General features: G+C 44.5%; 1 protein-coding gene and 10 non-coding genes across 11 annotated transcripts; 3 read left to right on the top strand and 8 right to left on the bottom strand.

The window, feature by feature from the left end:
- Nucleotides 1–532: 532 nt before the first annotated feature.
- On the bottom strand, nt 533–605 carry TRNAE-UUC (transfer RNA glutamic acid (anticodon UUC)). Its single transcript has one exon. It is a non-coding gene; the product is annotated as a tRNA-Glu (tRNA).
- Nucleotides 606–1,018: 413 nt separating this feature from the next.
- TRNAE-UUC (transfer RNA glutamic acid (anticodon UUC)) lies at nt 1,019–1,090 on the bottom strand. The gene has a single exon. It is a non-coding gene; the product is annotated as a tRNA-Glu (tRNA).
- Nucleotides 1,091–1,695: 605 nt separating this feature from the next.
- Nucleotides 1,696–1,767, top strand: TRNAE-UUC (transfer RNA glutamic acid (anticodon UUC)). Its single transcript has one exon. It is a non-coding gene; the product is annotated as a tRNA-Glu (tRNA).
- A 243-nt stretch (nt 1,768–2,010) lies between these two features.
- TRNAE-UUC (transfer RNA glutamic acid (anticodon UUC)) lies at nt 2,011–2,082 on the bottom strand. Its single transcript has one exon. It is a non-coding gene; the product is annotated as a tRNA-Glu (tRNA).
- Nucleotides 2,083–2,910: 828 nt separating this feature from the next.
- TRNAE-UUC (transfer RNA glutamic acid (anticodon UUC)) lies at nt 2,911–2,982 on the bottom strand. The gene has a single exon. It is a non-coding gene; the product is annotated as a tRNA-Glu (tRNA).
- Nucleotides 2,983–3,381: 399 nt separating this feature from the next.
- Nucleotides 3,382–3,453, bottom strand: TRNAE-UUC (transfer RNA glutamic acid (anticodon UUC)). The gene has a single exon. It is a non-coding gene; the product is annotated as a tRNA-Glu (tRNA).
- A 740-nt stretch (nt 3,454–4,193) lies between these two features.
- TRNAE-UUC (transfer RNA glutamic acid (anticodon UUC)) lies at nt 4,194–4,265 on the top strand. Its single transcript has one exon. It is a non-coding gene; the product is annotated as a tRNA-Glu (tRNA).
- Nucleotides 4,266–4,509: 244 nt separating this feature from the next.
- Nucleotides 4,510–4,581, bottom strand: TRNAE-UUC (transfer RNA glutamic acid (anticodon UUC)). Its single transcript has one exon. It is a non-coding gene; the product is annotated as a tRNA-Glu (tRNA).
- Nucleotides 4,582–6,007: 1,426 nt separating this feature from the next.
- On the bottom strand, nt 6,008–6,079 carry TRNAE-UUC (transfer RNA glutamic acid (anticodon UUC)). Its single transcript has one exon. It is a non-coding gene; the product is annotated as a tRNA-Glu (tRNA).
- A 261-nt stretch (nt 6,080–6,340) lies between these two features.
- TRNAE-UUC (transfer RNA glutamic acid (anticodon UUC)) lies at nt 6,341–6,412 on the bottom strand. Its single transcript has one exon. It is a non-coding gene; the product is annotated as a tRNA-Glu (tRNA).
- A 36-nt stretch (nt 6,413–6,448) lies between these two features.
- MRPL23 (mitochondrial ribosomal protein L23) lies at nt 6,449–13,536 on the top strand. Its single transcript, XM_061553932.1, has 5 exons — nt 6,449–6,723; nt 9,562–9,684; nt 10,024–10,106; nt 11,247–11,320; nt 12,836–13,536. The coding sequence occupies exons 1-5, from the start codon at nt 6,707–6,709 to the stop codon at nt 13,001–13,003; spliced, it is 465 nt and encodes a 154-aa protein (XP_061409916.1). The 5' UTR covers nt 6,449–6,706; the 3' UTR covers nt 13,004–13,536.
- The last annotated feature ends 2,983 nt before the right edge of the window (nt 13,537–16,519 follow it).

Raw genomic sequence — 16,519 nt, forward strand, 5'->3', positions numbered from 1 at the left:
ATACGAGAAAAAACATTTTGACGCAGCAACAAAACCAAAAATAAGATTAATGACGTACTAATTCTTCTCCTCACCGGGAATTGCACCCAGAATGCCGAGGTGAAAACCAGGAACCCGAACCACTGGTGCCATACAGAACATTACACACAGGCGAGTAATAATCCATGAACACAGACGAGAATAATCCATTATTATTTTATTGCCACAATTTGCAAAGTCATCTCAAATAAGAATGCCACAAATTTTTACTTGAAACTTTCGTGACTGCAGGAATTCATATTATTGATTCTTTCGGTAAAGTCACGTAAATAGAAAACAAAAAATCTAATATATTTAAAAAATTCTAATAAAATTTATGAATGGAAAATAATGAAGGATTTGATTATTTTCACTTATTATTTGCATTTATTTAATTTTACAAGTTTTTTAGTTTTTCTCTTTACGTCACTTTACCGAAAGAACCACGAATAAGAATGCGACAAACGACTTTTTTCCCGTCATCATTGACAATCCAACTTTAAAAATACATTACTTCCCATTACCGGGAATTGAACCCGGGCCGCCTGGGTGAAAACCAGGAATCCTAACCACTAGACCATATGGGAGGATGTGAAAAGATCACTGTAATAGCATTGGTAGTCGTATAACAAAATATTAACTCATTGTAAAAAGAACTTGCAAAGTCATCATTAAATAGTTGAGGAAAGCATGTCTCATCTACCATTACATTCTTTACACTTTGGTTCTTTCGGTAAAGTCACGTAAAAAAAAAAGTTATCCTGTTCATTTAAATTAACGTAAGAGTCTCAACACTTGCACTATCATTATAAAGTAAGAATGGCGCCCAGGACTTATTCAACGTAATTTTAGGTGACTTTATCGAAAGAACCAAACAATAAAAATAGCTTACCTACCGGCGTAATCCATTTCAAAAATATAATGTAACAATAAATGTTCTCTAAAAAAATTTTGAACTCACGTCGAGCCAGCAAATCCCATAAGGAAAATTAGAAATTAGTTCCCATACCGGGAATTGAACCCAGGCCGCCTGGGTGAAAACCAGGAATCCTAACCACTAGACCATATGGGAGGCTGGGTACAGATCACTGTAATAGCATTGGTAGTCGTATACCATAATATTAACTTACGATCATGGATTATTCTCGTCTGTGTTCATGGATTTTTACTAGCCTGCTTGTGACATTCTGTATGGCCCAGTGGTTAGGGTACCTGGTTTACCCCTCGGCAGTCTGGGTGCAATTCCCAGTATGGGAGAGAAATATTAGTACGTCATTTAATCTTATGTTTGGTTTAGTTGCTACGTCAATAACAAAATATGTTTTTTCTCGTATACAAAATGTATTATTTTACTGACTATGTTTGAGTGTAATGTCAGGTATGTTCTGTTTTTTTCATAATTTTTATTATTGCAAAATAATCAAATCAGTTTGTGCGCAGGTGCTGAGCGAATTGTTGCATCACGTGATCATGAACGCTGGTAGCTTGGGGAGGCCTTCATCCAGCAGTGGACTGACCATGGCTGATGGTGACGATGACGAATGTAATGGTGGATGAGACATGGTTTCCTTCACTATTTAATGATAATTATTATTGATAACTTTGAAAGTGTTTGTTACAACGAGTTAATATTATGGAATACGACTACCAATGCATTTACAGTGTCTTTACACAGCCTCCCATATGGTCTAGTGGTTAGGATTCCTGGTTTTCACCCAGGCGGCCCGGGTTCAATTCCCGGTATGGGAAGTAATGTATTGTATTTTTGAAAAGTTGGATTGATCTCTGGATGTCATTTAACAAAAACTTCCCAACGCGGGAATTTAATCCTAACCACTACACGATGTAGAATGTTACAAACAGGCGAGAAAACATCCATAAACACAGACTAGAATAAGCCATGATTATTTTATTGCCAAAATTTGCAAAGTCATCTCAAATAAGAATAACATCGAGAGATCAATCCAACTTTTCAAAAATACAAAACATTACTTCCCATACCGGGAATTGAACCCGGGCCGCCTGGGTGAAAACCAGGAATCCTAACCACTAGACCATATGGGAGGCTGGGCAAAGTCACAGTAGATGCATTGGTAGCCGTATACCATAATATTAACTCATATTGTAATACAACTTGCAAAGTGATCATGAAATCGTGAAGGAAACCATGTCTCATTCACCATTACATTCCTCACCGTCACCATCAGCCATGGTCAGTCCACTGCTAGATGAAGGCCTCCCCAAGCTACCAGCGCTCATGATCACGTGATGCAACAATAAACTCAGCACCTGCACACAAACTGATTTGATGATTTTGCAATCATCAAAATTACGAAAAGAACAGAACATACTTAACATTGCACTCAAGCATTGTAAGTAATATAATACATTTTCTATGCGAGAAAAAACATTTTGACGCAGCAACGAAACCAAAAATAAGATTAATGAAGTACTAATTCTTCTCCTCACCGGGAATTGCACCCAGAATGCCGAGGGGAAAACCAGGAACCCGAACCACTGGTGCCATACAGAACATTACACACAGGCGAGTAATAGTCCATAAACACAGACGAGGATAATCCATTATTATTTTATTGCCAAAATTTGCAAAGTCATCTCGAATAAGAATGCCACAAATTTTGACTTGAAACTTTCGTGTCTGCAGGAATTCATATTATTGATTCTTTCGGTAAAGTCACGTAAATAGAAAACAAAAAATCGAATATATTTAAAAGAAACATTATAAATGGAAAATAATGAAGGCTTTGATTATTTTCAATTTTTATTTGTTTTTCTATTTACGTGACTTTACCGAAAGAACCAAGAATAAGAATGCGACATACGACTTTTTTTTCCGTCGTCATTGACAATCTAACTTAAAAAATGCATTACTTCCCATACCGGGAATTGAACCCGGGCCACCTGGGTGAAAACCAGGAATCCTAACCACTAGACCATATGGGAGGCTGGGAAAAGATCACTGTAATAGCATTGGTAGTCGTATACCAAAATATTAACTAATTGTAAAAATAGTTGAGGAAATCACGTCTCATCTACCATTGCATTCTTTACTCTTTGGTTCTTTCGGTAAAGTCACGTAAGTAAAAAAAAGAAAAGTTATCTTGTTCATTAAAATTAACGTAAGAGTCTCAACACTTGCACTATCATTAAAAAAATAAAAATGGCGCACAGGACTTATTCAACATAATTCTACGTGACTTCATCGAAAGAACCAAATAATAAAAATAGCTTACCTACCGGCGTAATCCATTAAAAAACAAAAAATATTACAATAAATGTTCTCTAAAAAAGTGTTGAACTCACGTCGAGCCAGCAAATCCCATTAGGAAAATCAAAAATTAGTTCCCATACCGGGAATTGAACCCGGGCCGCCTGGGTGAAATCCAGGAATCCTAACCACTAGACCATATGGGAGGCTGTGTAAGGCCACTGTAAATGCATTGGTAGTCGTATTCCATAATATTAACTCCTTGTAAAAAAAACTTGCAAAGTTATCATGAAATAGTGAAGGAAACCATGTCTCATCCACCATTACAATTGTCATCGTCACCATCAGCCATGGTCAGTCCACTGCTGGATGAAGGCCTCCCCAAGCTTCCAGCGCTCATGATCAGGTGATGCAACAATCCGCTCAGCACCTGCGCACAAACTGATTTGATTATTTTGCAATAATAAAAATTGTGAAAAAAACAGAACATACCTAACATTACACTCAAGCATTCTAAGCAAAACAATGTATTTTGTATGCGAGAAAAAACATTTTGATATTGACGCAGCAACCAAACCAAAAATAAGATTAAATGACGTATATACTAATATTTCTAGATTTGAAGCTTTCGTGACTGCAAGGATTCATATTCTTATGTTCACGTAAGTAAAAAATTAAAATTAATTTTACTTTTATAAATTTTTATTTTTTACCTAGGTGACGTTACCGAAAAGACCTAAGAATATAGTACTAATATTTCTCTCCCATACCGGGAATTGCACCCAGACTGCCGAGGGGTAAAGCAGGTACCCTAACCACTGGGCCATACAGAATAACACAAGCAGGTTAGTAAAAATCTATGAACACAGACGAGAATAATCCATGATCGTAAGTTAATATTATGGTATACGACTACCAATGCTATTACAGTGATCTTTACCCAGCCTCCCATATGGTCTAGTGGTTAGGATTCCTGGTTTTCACCCAGGCGGCCCGGGTTCAATTCCCGGTATGGGAAGTAATGTCTTGAATTTTTGAAAAGTTGCATTGATCTCTAGATTTCATTTAACAAAAACTTTCCAAAGCGGGAATTTAATCCTAACCACTACACGATGTAGAATGATACACGATGTAGAATGAAACATCCATAAACACAGACTACAATAAGCCATGATTATTTTATTGCCAAAATTTGCAAAGTCATCTCAAATAAGAATGACATCGAGAGATCAATCCAACTTTTCAAAAATACAATACATTACTTCCCATACCGGGAATTGAACCCGGGCCGCCTGGGTGAAAACCAGGAATCCTAACCACTAGACCATATAGGAGGCTGTGTAAAGCCAACGTAAATGCATTGGTAGTCGTATACCATGATTTTAACTCATTGTAAAAAATTTGCAAAGTTATCATGAAATAGTGAAGGAAACCACGTCTCATCTACCATTACATTCCTCATCGTCACCATCAGCCATGATCAGTCCACTGTTGGATGAAGGCCTCCCCAAGCTACCAGCGCTCATGATCACGTGATGCAACAATAAACTCAGCACCTGCACACAAACTGATTTGATGATTTTGCAATCATCGGGGTGGAGACGCGCTGGGTGGGGAGGATGGGGAAGGGCTGGGTGGGGAGGGTTGGGCTGGGTGGGGGTGGGAGGGGTGGAGCTGGATGGGTAGGGGCTGGTCACCCCGTGGTGCCCTTATAAAACTCAACGTTTAACCAACTCACGCCGGCTTGTGCCCGCCCTCTCAGTCGGGCATATTTGCGGAATACACCACGCCGCCGTTGACCCTGGCCATTGACCGAGCAACCCAACGTTCCTACCAGCTCCCTCCGCAGGAATGTGTTCACGGATAACCAGCGGGAATTTGGAGCCATTTGCCACGTGACTCTTGTCCACGGGGGTGGAACTCCAAGCATGCAGAATCCGCTCCGCAATGTATTATCTGTAAGATCGCAGATAATAGGAAGAAATAGATTAGCGGATAATAGGAGTCTTAGTTGGGCCCTACAGCTGCTGCGGGTAATAGGAGTATCAAGAGGGCCGCGGGTAAGAAAAGTTATCCTGTTCATTAAAATTAACGTAAGAGTCTCAAAACTTGCACTGGCATTATAAAGTAAGAATGGCGCACATGACTTATTCATCATAATTCTACGTGACTTTATCGAAAGAACCACAAACAATGAAAATAGCTTTACTACCGGCGTAATCCTATTTAAAATAATAATATTACAATAAATGTTCTCGAAAAAAGTGTTGAACTAACGTTGAGCCAGCAAATCCAATGAGGAAAAGAAAAAATTAGTTTCTACACTATGGGAACCTCATTTGCCAGTAAAAATATGATAATTGGTTTTTTACCCTTCTATCTGGCAACAAAACTGACACCTTTTTAGAAGGAGTCATGTTTGCATAGACCGCAATACCTGCAGTCATAATACAAACAAAAGAACATAACTCTGATAATGTGCACTGTCCTTGAAGTTGATTGGTCCACACCCGAGACAGCTTTCCTTAGAGCCTAGTCTCACATGGGTTGGACCAGATGACGCCAAAAGGGACTAGGCTCTAAGGAAAGCTGTCTCGGGTGTGGACCAATCAACTTCAAGGACAGTGCACATTATCAGTTATGTTCTTTTGTTTGTATTATGACTGCAGGTATTGCGGTCTATGCAAACATGACTCCTTGTAAAAAGGTGTCAGTTTTGTTGCCAGATAGAAGGGTAAAAAACCAATTATCAAAAATTAGTTCCCATCCCGGGAATTGAACCCGGGCCGCCTGGGTGAAAACCAGGAATCCTAACCACTAGACCATATGGGAGGCTGTGCAAAGTCATTGTAAATACATTGGTAGTCGTATACCATAATATTAACTTATAATCATGTGTTTATCGAAAGAACCAAGAATATTATTCAACATAATTCTACGTGACTTTATCGAAAGAACCAAATAATAAAAAAACTAATAGCTTTACTACTGGCGTAATCCAATTAAATGTTTTTATTTTCCAATAAATGTTCTCAAAAAAAGTGTTGAACAAACGTCGAGTCAGCAAATCCAATGAAGAAAATAAAAAATTAGTTCCCATACCGGGAATTGAACCCGGGCCGCCTGGGTGAAAACCAGGAATCCTAACCACTAGACCATATGGGACTAGCCATTGACGTTGGCCAACGCTTAGCTACTTAAAACCCACTCACGACGCGCACATTCTACACCAACACCTATTTAAAAGTCATTTTTAGCACGAGTTGAAGCTCACTCAGCCTGTATTCGTCGTCGTTGCCCTTATTCTTCATTCAAAACAACAACTTCTGCAGCGATTGCTTTGTTGCGCACACACGTGGCGGTGGTTCACGCGTTCCCATTGACATTGAAGCGAATGCTGTGAAGCCGCACTGGCGAATCGCGCCGTTCGGTGAATTACTCGCCAAACGCATCTCGACGATGGCTCGTCGAGTGCTGTGAGTACTTGCCACGGATAAACACGCGCGGATTTAAATTGCGTTAACATTTTTTTTGTTTTAAAACTCGTGATTGTGAGAGGGTAAAAAAACGAGTTAAAATGTGCACTACTAGGCCCCCGCGCGACTTCAACGACCCTCGGATAGATGCGCCGCCGGGTTGGGGCGCTAAAGAGGCGGTAGCGCTGCCTAGGCGAGGCCGGGGACCCAATGCAGGCGCTAGGCCTCGATCTACTAACATAGCATATTTTGTGATTTTTTTAATCATTAAAACGTTTAAGACAGAAGGTGACACAGGTGATTGTGAAATAGACGGTTAAGGATGAGGTCATGTGAGAACCCCGACTTCGTGAACATGTATCTGTCTCCTTGTGTCACCTTGTCTTTACGTCTCTTTGAGTCTCTATTCTTTGCATCAATTCGTGCCTATTTCTGTCTCTCTGTGTCTGCGTATCGCCCTTGTGTCTTGATGCGTGGGCTCCGTGTCCGCCCGTGTCTCTTGTCTTTATGTTCGCCTCTGTGTCTGTGTCTCTCCGTGGCGTTTGTGCCGTGTCTTGTCTGCGCATCTTCGTGTCTGCTGCATGAACGTCTCTCTGTGTCTCTGTCTCTCCGTGTTTCTCTGTCTGTCTGTGTGTATCAAGTATCGATCTCTCTGTACGAGTAAATCTGTATGTGTATGTCTCGATGTCAGTCTCTGCCTTATCTGCATGCCAGTTTCTGTGTCTCTCCGCGCGTTTGTGTCTCTATTTCTTGACCCCCGTGTCTCTCTCATCGTGTCTCTCCTTGTCTCTGTGTCTCTCTCCTCGTCTCTGTGTCTCTCTCCTCGTGTCTCTGTCTCTCTCCTCGTCTCTGTGTCTCTCTCCTCGTGTCTCTGTGTCTCTCTCCTCGTCTCTGTGTCTCTCTCCTCGTGTCTCTCCTTGTCTCTCCTTGACCCTCGTGTCTCTCCTCGTGTCTCTCCTTGTCTCTATGTCTCTACTTGACCCCCGTGTCTCTTCTCGTGTATCTGTGTCTCTCCTCGTGTCTCTGTGTCTCTCTTCGTGTCTCTGTGTCTCTCTCCTCGTGTCTCTATGTCTCTCTTCGTGTCTCTCCTTGTCTCTGCGTCTCTCCTTGACCCCCGTGTCTCTCCCCGTGTCTCTGTGTCTCTCCTTGACCCCCGTGTCTCTCCTCGTGTCTCTGTGTCTCTCCTCGTGTCTCTCTCCTCGTGTCTCTATGTCTCTCTTCGTGTCTCTCCTTGTCTCTGCGTCTCTCCTTGACCCCCGTGTCTCTCCCCGTGTATCTGTGTCTCTCCTCGTGTCTCTCCTTGTCTCTGTGTCTCTCCTTGACCCCCGTGTTTCTCCTCGTGTCTCTGTGTCTCTCTCCTCGTGTCTCTGTGTCTCTCTCCTCGTGTCTCTATGTGTCTCTCCTCGTGTCTCTCCTTGTCTCTGTGTCTCTCCTTGACCCCCGTGTTTCTCCTCGTGTCTCTGTGTCTCTCTCCTCGTGTCTCTGTGTCTCTCTCCTCGTGTCTCTCCTTGTCTCTGTGTCTCTCCTTGACCCCCGTGTCTCTCTCCTCGTGTCTCTCTCATCGTGTCTGCCCCCATCTCTGCTTAGCATTGGACACCCGCTTATGGGCATAAACACCTCCAACTTATCAAACGTTATTGGCAACGCCGTAATGGCGAAGGTCAAGTGAAATTAATTAGCACGAACGGTCATCGAATGCTTTAAAAGAATCACCGAAAAATTGCGTGCTACTAAACGTTAGAATTGTCACGCCGCTCTTGACAATCGCTTAATATGTCCCCGAGTAAGCGAGTGATTAATTTCAACGTCACCTAATTAATTGGAATATTAATGCGAGTATGTTAGCCTGTGTCCCCAGGTGGCGCGCAGTAAGACACGTTATGTGCGCGTTTTGCCTTTGATTCACCCTTCACTTCACCCTTCACAACTGACCAATGTCCACGTGAAGTCACCACGAGCCCCAATGTGGACCGATGTCCCGTGTGTGGAACGGAACCAGTGGGATCCATTTAGATCTCCTGGATTTATTGGAACGCCCCTAAACTTACCTTTTTAAAAATCCTTTATATTAAGTTCGCTTGCTTGCTTGCTTGCGTGCTTGCTTGCTTGCTTACGGCCGTGCAAATCTTTCGGTCGTTTTTTAACCCACTTCCCGTGATCCAATCGAGCTGACATTTTGCACACAGACTCGTTGTGCGAGACAATTAATGTTCGTGAAAAAAAATTCCAAAAATTTTACACTGTTTAGGGAAAGCAAATTAAATATTTAATTAGCAATTGCTTAATACTGGCAGACAATCATCTGACCCATAGGTGGCAGCCATCGCAAGCCAGAGGACGAGAAGACTAGCCGCTACGCATATAAAGGATTTATAGTGAAAAACTTTGTTTTTACGGGTTATACTTGTTTCTCTCTCTCTCCAAAGGCCACAATCGTGTTTCACTTTCAGCAATCCCAAAAACGTCGAAGGCGTATTGGCATAATTGACTTGTGCAATGCAGCAGAAATTGAGCGAACCACTCGCAATCGGGTTGCGAGTTCAATTCCTGGTTGTTTGCATTCTGACCACGAGTATTGTGGTTAATGCAGACATGATTCCTTGTAAAAGGTTTCAGTTTGGTGTTTTAACATCTTAACACCTGTTTGTTGCCAGAAAAAAGGGGAAAACCTATTCTCATGATTTGTTGACCTTTCTTACACTGCACTTCTAGCATGCTTTTGTATTGTTTGTTTTAACGTTGTGACCTACCCCTACTGGACATTTGTGAAAAAGAACTTTGTAGCTCATCCGGATTCCTCCAGTATGAATAAAGATTATGATGATTCTGTTGTTCCAGCATGCCCATTTACCAGTATGGAAACCCTCAGCTGCGCGTCTTCCGCACCAACTTCTTCATGACGATGGTGCGGCCCGGGAAGGAGCTGCCTGAAGACACCGTGCAGTTCCGCGTCTCTATGGAGTGAGCTCCGCACACGTTGGGACAATTGTCAGCAGGGACAATCGTCGGGGGGGGGAAAGAAATGCCCACAATTACCCACCTGGCTTTCCTGTTGACGCTAACGTGCTTGATGCTAACGATCGGATGGATGGAATAATCGCCACGATGATCGTATTACCTGTGGTGTAAAGAAAGAATGCCATTATTGTTGGTCATTGTGATTTTTTAAGAACACTTTATTTCCTTCCGATTCTCATTTATAAACCCAACGACGGGGCAGCGTATTTCATGATTGCAGTGCACGCCTATGTGACGTGAAGCCGCGTAAAACCCCCACCGACATTTGTCCTTCGTTGTCAGGATGACCAAGTTCGACATCAAAAACTACCTACAGAAAATTTACAACGTCTCTGTGGCGGAAGTGAGGACGAGAATCCAATACGGTGAGCAACTCCCACGCAGTCTTGGTCACGCTGAAAACACTTCCTTCGCACCGCAACTACTGTGCCGTGCCCGGGCCCATGGCGAGCCAGCTCGCTGTGACTCGGGAGGCTCCGGGTTGTTCTTACAACGCAGAAGCTGAACTGCGCCATGTAATGTCACGTGCACCGTTCAGCTTGAGACGCATGCGGATGATGCGGTGACGCTGCGTGCCGATTGACGTCGTGTGAAAAAGATTAAAATCGGGACGCGTGCAGCAGAGGTCGCAACCTGATACCCGTATCCTACCCGATACCCGGCTACCCGTACCCGACCGGGTACGGGTATGGGTACCCGTTTGCGACCCTGGTGCGGCCGGGTATGGGTACGGGTAGGCCGTGAGTCACTGGTGAGTAACCGTTTGTCACTCATTTCGGGTAGGATACGGGTACGAGTACGGAACGGATACCCGTACCCGGCCGGGTATGGGTACGGGTACCCATTTGCAACCCTGGTGCGGCCGGGTACGGGTAAGGAAACAAAACCCGTTTGCGACCTCTGGCGTCAAGATAAGCGCGGTGGCGCCGTCCATTCACACTGACTGACATCGCACGCATTTATTGAACTATTTGATTAGCCCCGCCTCTGGCCCTGCTTGGCCCAGAGCCGAATTCGGACGACGTCTTGTGAGACCAGCGTATTATTACTGTTTGCTTCTGGCCTGGCTCTCGTCAAATGGCCAGTGGAAAACCACCCGTGCCATACTTTGAGGGCCCTGCGCAGGTGCGGTCAGGGCTGTGCCAGTGGACAATTGGTGAGAGGGGCAGAACTGCAAGCTTTATAATTTACACTAGTGCCCGGGTAGGATTCTTAATATTGATTTGAAGCTTTTGTGACTGCAGGAATCCATACTCTTTGGTTCTTTCGGTAAAGTCACGTGGGTATTTATTTTATACCTACGTGACTTTACCGAAAGAACCAAAGAGTAAGGATTCATAATATTTAGTGGAAATACCTAAGGCTCCCAGCAGCCACACCAAAAACAACTTATCAAACATCTTCAGAGTAGCGGGAGAAACGACCCAAAGCCACGTTACACAGCTGCCTTGTTTTTATTGTTACATCTCACCGTGCGGTCATTCATGTGGGCCCCTTTTTTGTAGGCTCCAACAAGAAGAAGAACCACCTGAATCAACACCTCAAGAAGCCCGACTACAAAGTGGCCTACGTGCAACTGGTGAGGAGCAGGGAGAGGTGACACAGCGAAGACGTTTAAAAATCGAGACCAAACTATGAATGCGGAGACCTCCAACTCACTGCCCTCGAGAACCTGGTTTTGTTTCGATTGAAAGCTTTCGTGACTGCAGGGATTCATCTTCTTGGTTCTTTCGGTAAAGTCACGTAGAAGGGAAATAATAAAATAATAAAAATTAAACATAATAAAATACAATTCTCACGACGTTTCGGCCACAACGCAAGCGGCCGTCCTCAGGTGAAGAACAGGTCTGTCGGAAAGACAGTGTCTGAATGACACACCTGTTCTTCACCTGAGGACGGCTGCTTGCGTTGTGGCCGAAACGTCGTGAGAATAATTTTATTATGTTTTATTTTTGTTTTATTATTTCCCTTCTACGTGACTTTACCGAAAGAACCAAGAAGATGAATCTGGTTTTGGTTCAATCCCAGCTGTCTCGAAGCTGGCTTTGCACCTAGGATCTCAATGGTGCTGACTCAGCGCCTTGATCTTTTAGCCGCCCGGCCGCCTCTTGTCGACACATTTTGCCACCAATGTGTATGTAGGGTGACTGAAATTGTCACTGGTCAACACACTTTTTTGTGGCATAAGGTATTCCAACGGGTTTAATGTAATTTTGGGGTGCTGATTCCAAATCTGGCATCAGTTTTTGTCTATCACATCAGGTTTTTGAGATATCAAATATTGCATTTTCAATTAAAACTGCAGAAGAAAAATATTAAATAAATGTGGATATTTACATAAAATGATATTATAAACACACTATCCTAAAAATACAGCGCCATATTTTAACACTAAAGCAGTCACTGACTCGCAACAACTTGCAATCATTAGTGACAGAGTTAATTTCGGGTAAAATCAATGAAAATGGGGTATGCCGATAGCATAAAAATGAGATGTGATAGAGAAAATCTGAGATCAGATTTGGAATCAGCACCCTGAAATTAGTCTTGAACAGCTGCAAAAGTCCAGGCCAGAATTTTTGTTTAGTTTGTTGACCCGTGTTATCCAAGCTGGGGAACAAGTGGCCAGTTTAATGCTTTCCAATTAGCTCTCTCCGCCTGTCAGCGCCCTGAACTCCAAGCCACCCAGCCAATATGATTATTAATTTAGTTGATTGTTTTTTTTCATGCGTTTTAAAGAAAACTAATTCTAGATTTGAAGCTTTCGTGACTGCAAGGATTCATACTCTTAGGTTTTTTCGGTAAAGTCAAGTAAATTTAATGAAAACTGAACTAAAACTCTTAAACACTTAAACTATTACTAGTTGAAAACACTTTAACAAAATTAAATTACCATCCCTCGCTGTAACCTCCGATTAGCACGGTTGGCTACGTACGGTGCGACAGAAGTTCAACATGCACACGTGTATCGCTTGTTCGCATTTTAGAGACCCCCACCAGCGGAACCGTGTCAAGAGTCATTTCATGGCTGCAACACTGAAGTCAACTCCACTCTCCTCTCCGTTTCCCCGTGTGTCTTGCGCGCCTCACCCAGGCTCAGGGGCAGACCTTCACCTTCCCCAACCTGTTCCCCGAGAAGGAGACCAAGGAGGAGGACCCCGAGTCGTTGGAAGCGTTTGAGCGGATGTTCCGCGAGAACGAGGAGCAGAGGAAGAAGGGAGACCCGCGGAGGGGCAACATGAACGAGTGGTTTAACATATGAAGGAGACCGACAACACCGCCGTCGATAACGAAGTCCACTTGGGCGTGCCGGAAAAGTAAAATGACGAGCGCTAGCGGATTGTACGCTCAATGTGTAAAGCAATTTTATATATTAAACTAAATTAGCGGAGAAAGAAGTGTATGTTGAACTTATTTCGCGCACCATACTTAGCCAACCGTGGTGATCGGAGGTGTGGGGGAAGCACAGAGGGCGGGGAAGGACAACAAATTTGGCAGTTAAGGACACGTGATGTTGTTGTGGTGTGGGCGCTATGTCTCGGCGTGCGTGTGTGTTATACTGTATTCTCTCGGGATCATAAGACGCTCCGGAAAGTTCGATGCACGGTGTCAACGAAGTTCAACAAACTTGGTCACAGACACGTCCTCTCGGTTTGCAAGACAAACCCCAAACTTTTGCTTTCAAATAGAGGGGGGAAAAAAGTGCACCTTAGAAATCCGCGATAACTACGGTACGTTTGTGTGCAAGACGACCGCGGTAATAATTATTAAGAATAAAAATCTTGATGACCTTCACGAATCGTGTGTCTGCGCCATGTGTTCCTGTGAGTTGTCGAAGTCACACTTGTTGCCGCTGCCCGTGGCTGGATGGACAGTGGAGTGGTCGTGCGTTCGCTGCTTATTGCAGAGGTTAGCTAGACTAGAAAACTAATCTTTTTTTTCATTTCACCAGGTAAGGCCCACTGAGCTATTTAACTCTTTTTCAGAAGCGACCTGACCATACATGATCGCTCAATCAAGTAGCGTATCACGTAGAAATTTCTCGCAGCCAAATAATCCAAATGCGTGTTTCTAAATGTGGAGGGAAAAACTGGAGGACACGGAGAAAAATCCACACGATCACGGGGAGAGACGCACGCAAGCTCCAAATATACAGCAGGTGTCACAGGGTCGGGATCGAACCCACCACCTGGAAACCAGGCGAGGCAGTTTAACATCACGCCACCGTGGTGCCCAGGCTCACGGTTCAGCTCCGGTTGGCCACCCTGGTTAATACTGTGGGTGCATTAACAGAATACTACGCGCCGATCGCGTCGCAGTGGATGTTCAAGATTCCCCGACGGCGTTTGAAGCGTGTAGGTTATTGTGTGCAGGCATCACGGCCTAAATTAGAAATTTTGGATTACACATAGCAACATTACCCTCTCTGTCCCTATTGCAGACTATATCGGTTGAACATAGCGCCATCTTGATAGCCTTGCTCTGAGAAGATGGCACGAATACCAAATGTACAAAATGAAGATTAGTTTAACTTATGTCCATAATTAGTTAGGAAATGGCTTCGGACAAACGAAGACATTTAGCATCCTTAGAATTCTAGATGTGCAGAAACTCCAAATTCATCCTACCCACAAAAAATGCGCAAAGAGGAATTGTGAGTCTAAATTAGGAAACGCGCCCCAAAGGAGTTTTGAGGCTTTTGCTGCGGTCAGAGCGTTTGACCCTCATTCCGAAGGTCGCGAGTTCAACTTTCCCCGTCACAAGCCAGCTCGGCTCGTCGTACATCGGTGATCACATTTGCAAAAAGGTCCATGAATTGAGCACCGCTTTGGGAAGTCGACAGCCGGTCTTCCTGTCGATCGCCGCTTCGCGCGCCACGTTGACTGCTGCGCCACCTGTGCCGCCGCATATTTTCTGAATTCATGGAAACAACCTCAACCATACCCCCGCTCCTACCACCCTTCCCTTCTTCATTGGTCGCGGTGCAACGGGGCGACACAAACCCACACTCAACCGCCAAGCACCCACTCCACGCTACCCAAACCCACCCGACCCATCCGCTCATCTAATCCACCCAAACACTCTCTCTCATCCACTCCCCACCCACTCACAAACCCACATGTGGATCATTCTGCGGTTTCCCCCGATGTTGCCCCCACCCACCCACCTCCCTTGCGTATGGAGAAACAACGCGCCTGTAGATGATTAGGCTGCTGCTCTGAATTATTCCCATGTGCGATAATGAAATCGGCCGCTGTGATGATGAGCCGTTCACCACGTGTGGTCAGATCGCCTCCGAACATGAGAGCTCGTAGCTCGGTGGGCTTTATCTGGTAACTAAAATAGTTCCATTTGAAATGCAGGCGGGACAAAGTGCATCTGATACCCGGTAACAATTGGCAGCACGGGAGTCATCGCGAAATAAAACAAACGCATGAACACACGGTGTAGTATTGCTAACGTCTGCAAGAACAGCATTTATTTGAAAATACGAGAAGACCGCAGTGTTTTAACATGATTAACCTTGCCATACCTTTATTACAGAAAAGAGTAAAGTGTGAAAATATAACTTTCTTTTGTAGATTTTTTGTTGTTACTAAAAGGGCAGTAAAAGTGTGAAGATGGATTCTTTGGACCTTCAGGCAATAGGGGTGGATACTGGCCGATAGTGTTTTTTGTTTTATAATTGCACAATAATAATTGTGACGTTTGTACGTTTATACACATTTGCAGATATATCAACCTGAATCGCTGGGCGAGGAAAGGGATCGGTGACAGCGGTTAGCGCACTGCACGATGAATCCGGCAACCTGCGTTGGATTCCCGACCATGGCAGATGTGACCTGTGGGTGAGTGACGTCAGAACTGGTGATTGATATCAGAACCGGTGGGTGAGTGACGTCAGAAGCGGTGGGTGTGTGACGTCAGAATCGGTGGGTAGAGTGACGTCAGAACCGGTGGGTGGGTGACGTCAGAACTGGTGATATCAGAACTGGTGGGTGAGTGACGTCAGAACTGGTGATTGATATCAGAACTGGTGGGTGAGTGACGTCAGAACCGGTGGGTGAGTGACGTCAGAACCGGTGGGTGACGTCAGAAGCGGTGGGTGAGTGACGTCAGAACCTGTGGGTGAGTGACATCAGAACGGGTGGGTGAGTGACGTCAAAACCGGTGGGTGAGTGACGTCAGAACCGGTGGGTGACGTCAGAAGCGGTGGGTGAGTGACGTCAGAATCGGTGGGTGAGTGACGTCAGAATCGGTGGGTGAGTGACGTCAGAACTGGTGGGTGGGTGACGTCACAACCTGTGGGTGAGTGGCGTCAGAAGCGGTGGGTGAGTGACGTCAGAAGCGATGGGTGAGTGACGTCAGAACTGGTGGGTGAGTGACGTTACAACCTGTGGGTGAGTGACGTCAGAATCGGTGGGTGAGTGACGTCAGAATCGGTGGGTGAGTGGCGTCAGAACCGGTGGGTGAGTGACGTCAGAAGGCGGTGGGTGAGTGACGTCAGAAGTGGTGGCTGAGTGACGTCAGAACCGGTGATTGATATCAGAACCGGTGCTGAGAGTGCCCCCCCCCACCGCCCCCCCCTCCCCCCTCACTGACCAGCGTGGTGAAGTATGGTAACAAAAAAATGTCAAACGACTGACACTGCGTGAAGTCGGCCTTCATCCAGCAGCACATTGACCGAGCGCTGTAATTAATTTATGATTGGGTTTTTTTCCCATCATGCAGAGACAGCAAGGTGCGATTGAATTGTAAATCCCAATTGTTACGTAAG

Source organism: Lethenteron reissneri, chromosome 2, assembly GCF_015708825.2.
Source record: "Lethenteron reissneri isolate LAM-NWPU_2019-01 chromosome 2, ASM1570882v1, whole genome shotgun sequence".
In the NCBI taxonomy this organism is placed as follows: domain Eukaryota; kingdom Metazoa; phylum Chordata; class Hyperoartia; order Petromyzontiformes; family Petromyzontidae; genus Lethenteron; species Lethenteron reissneri.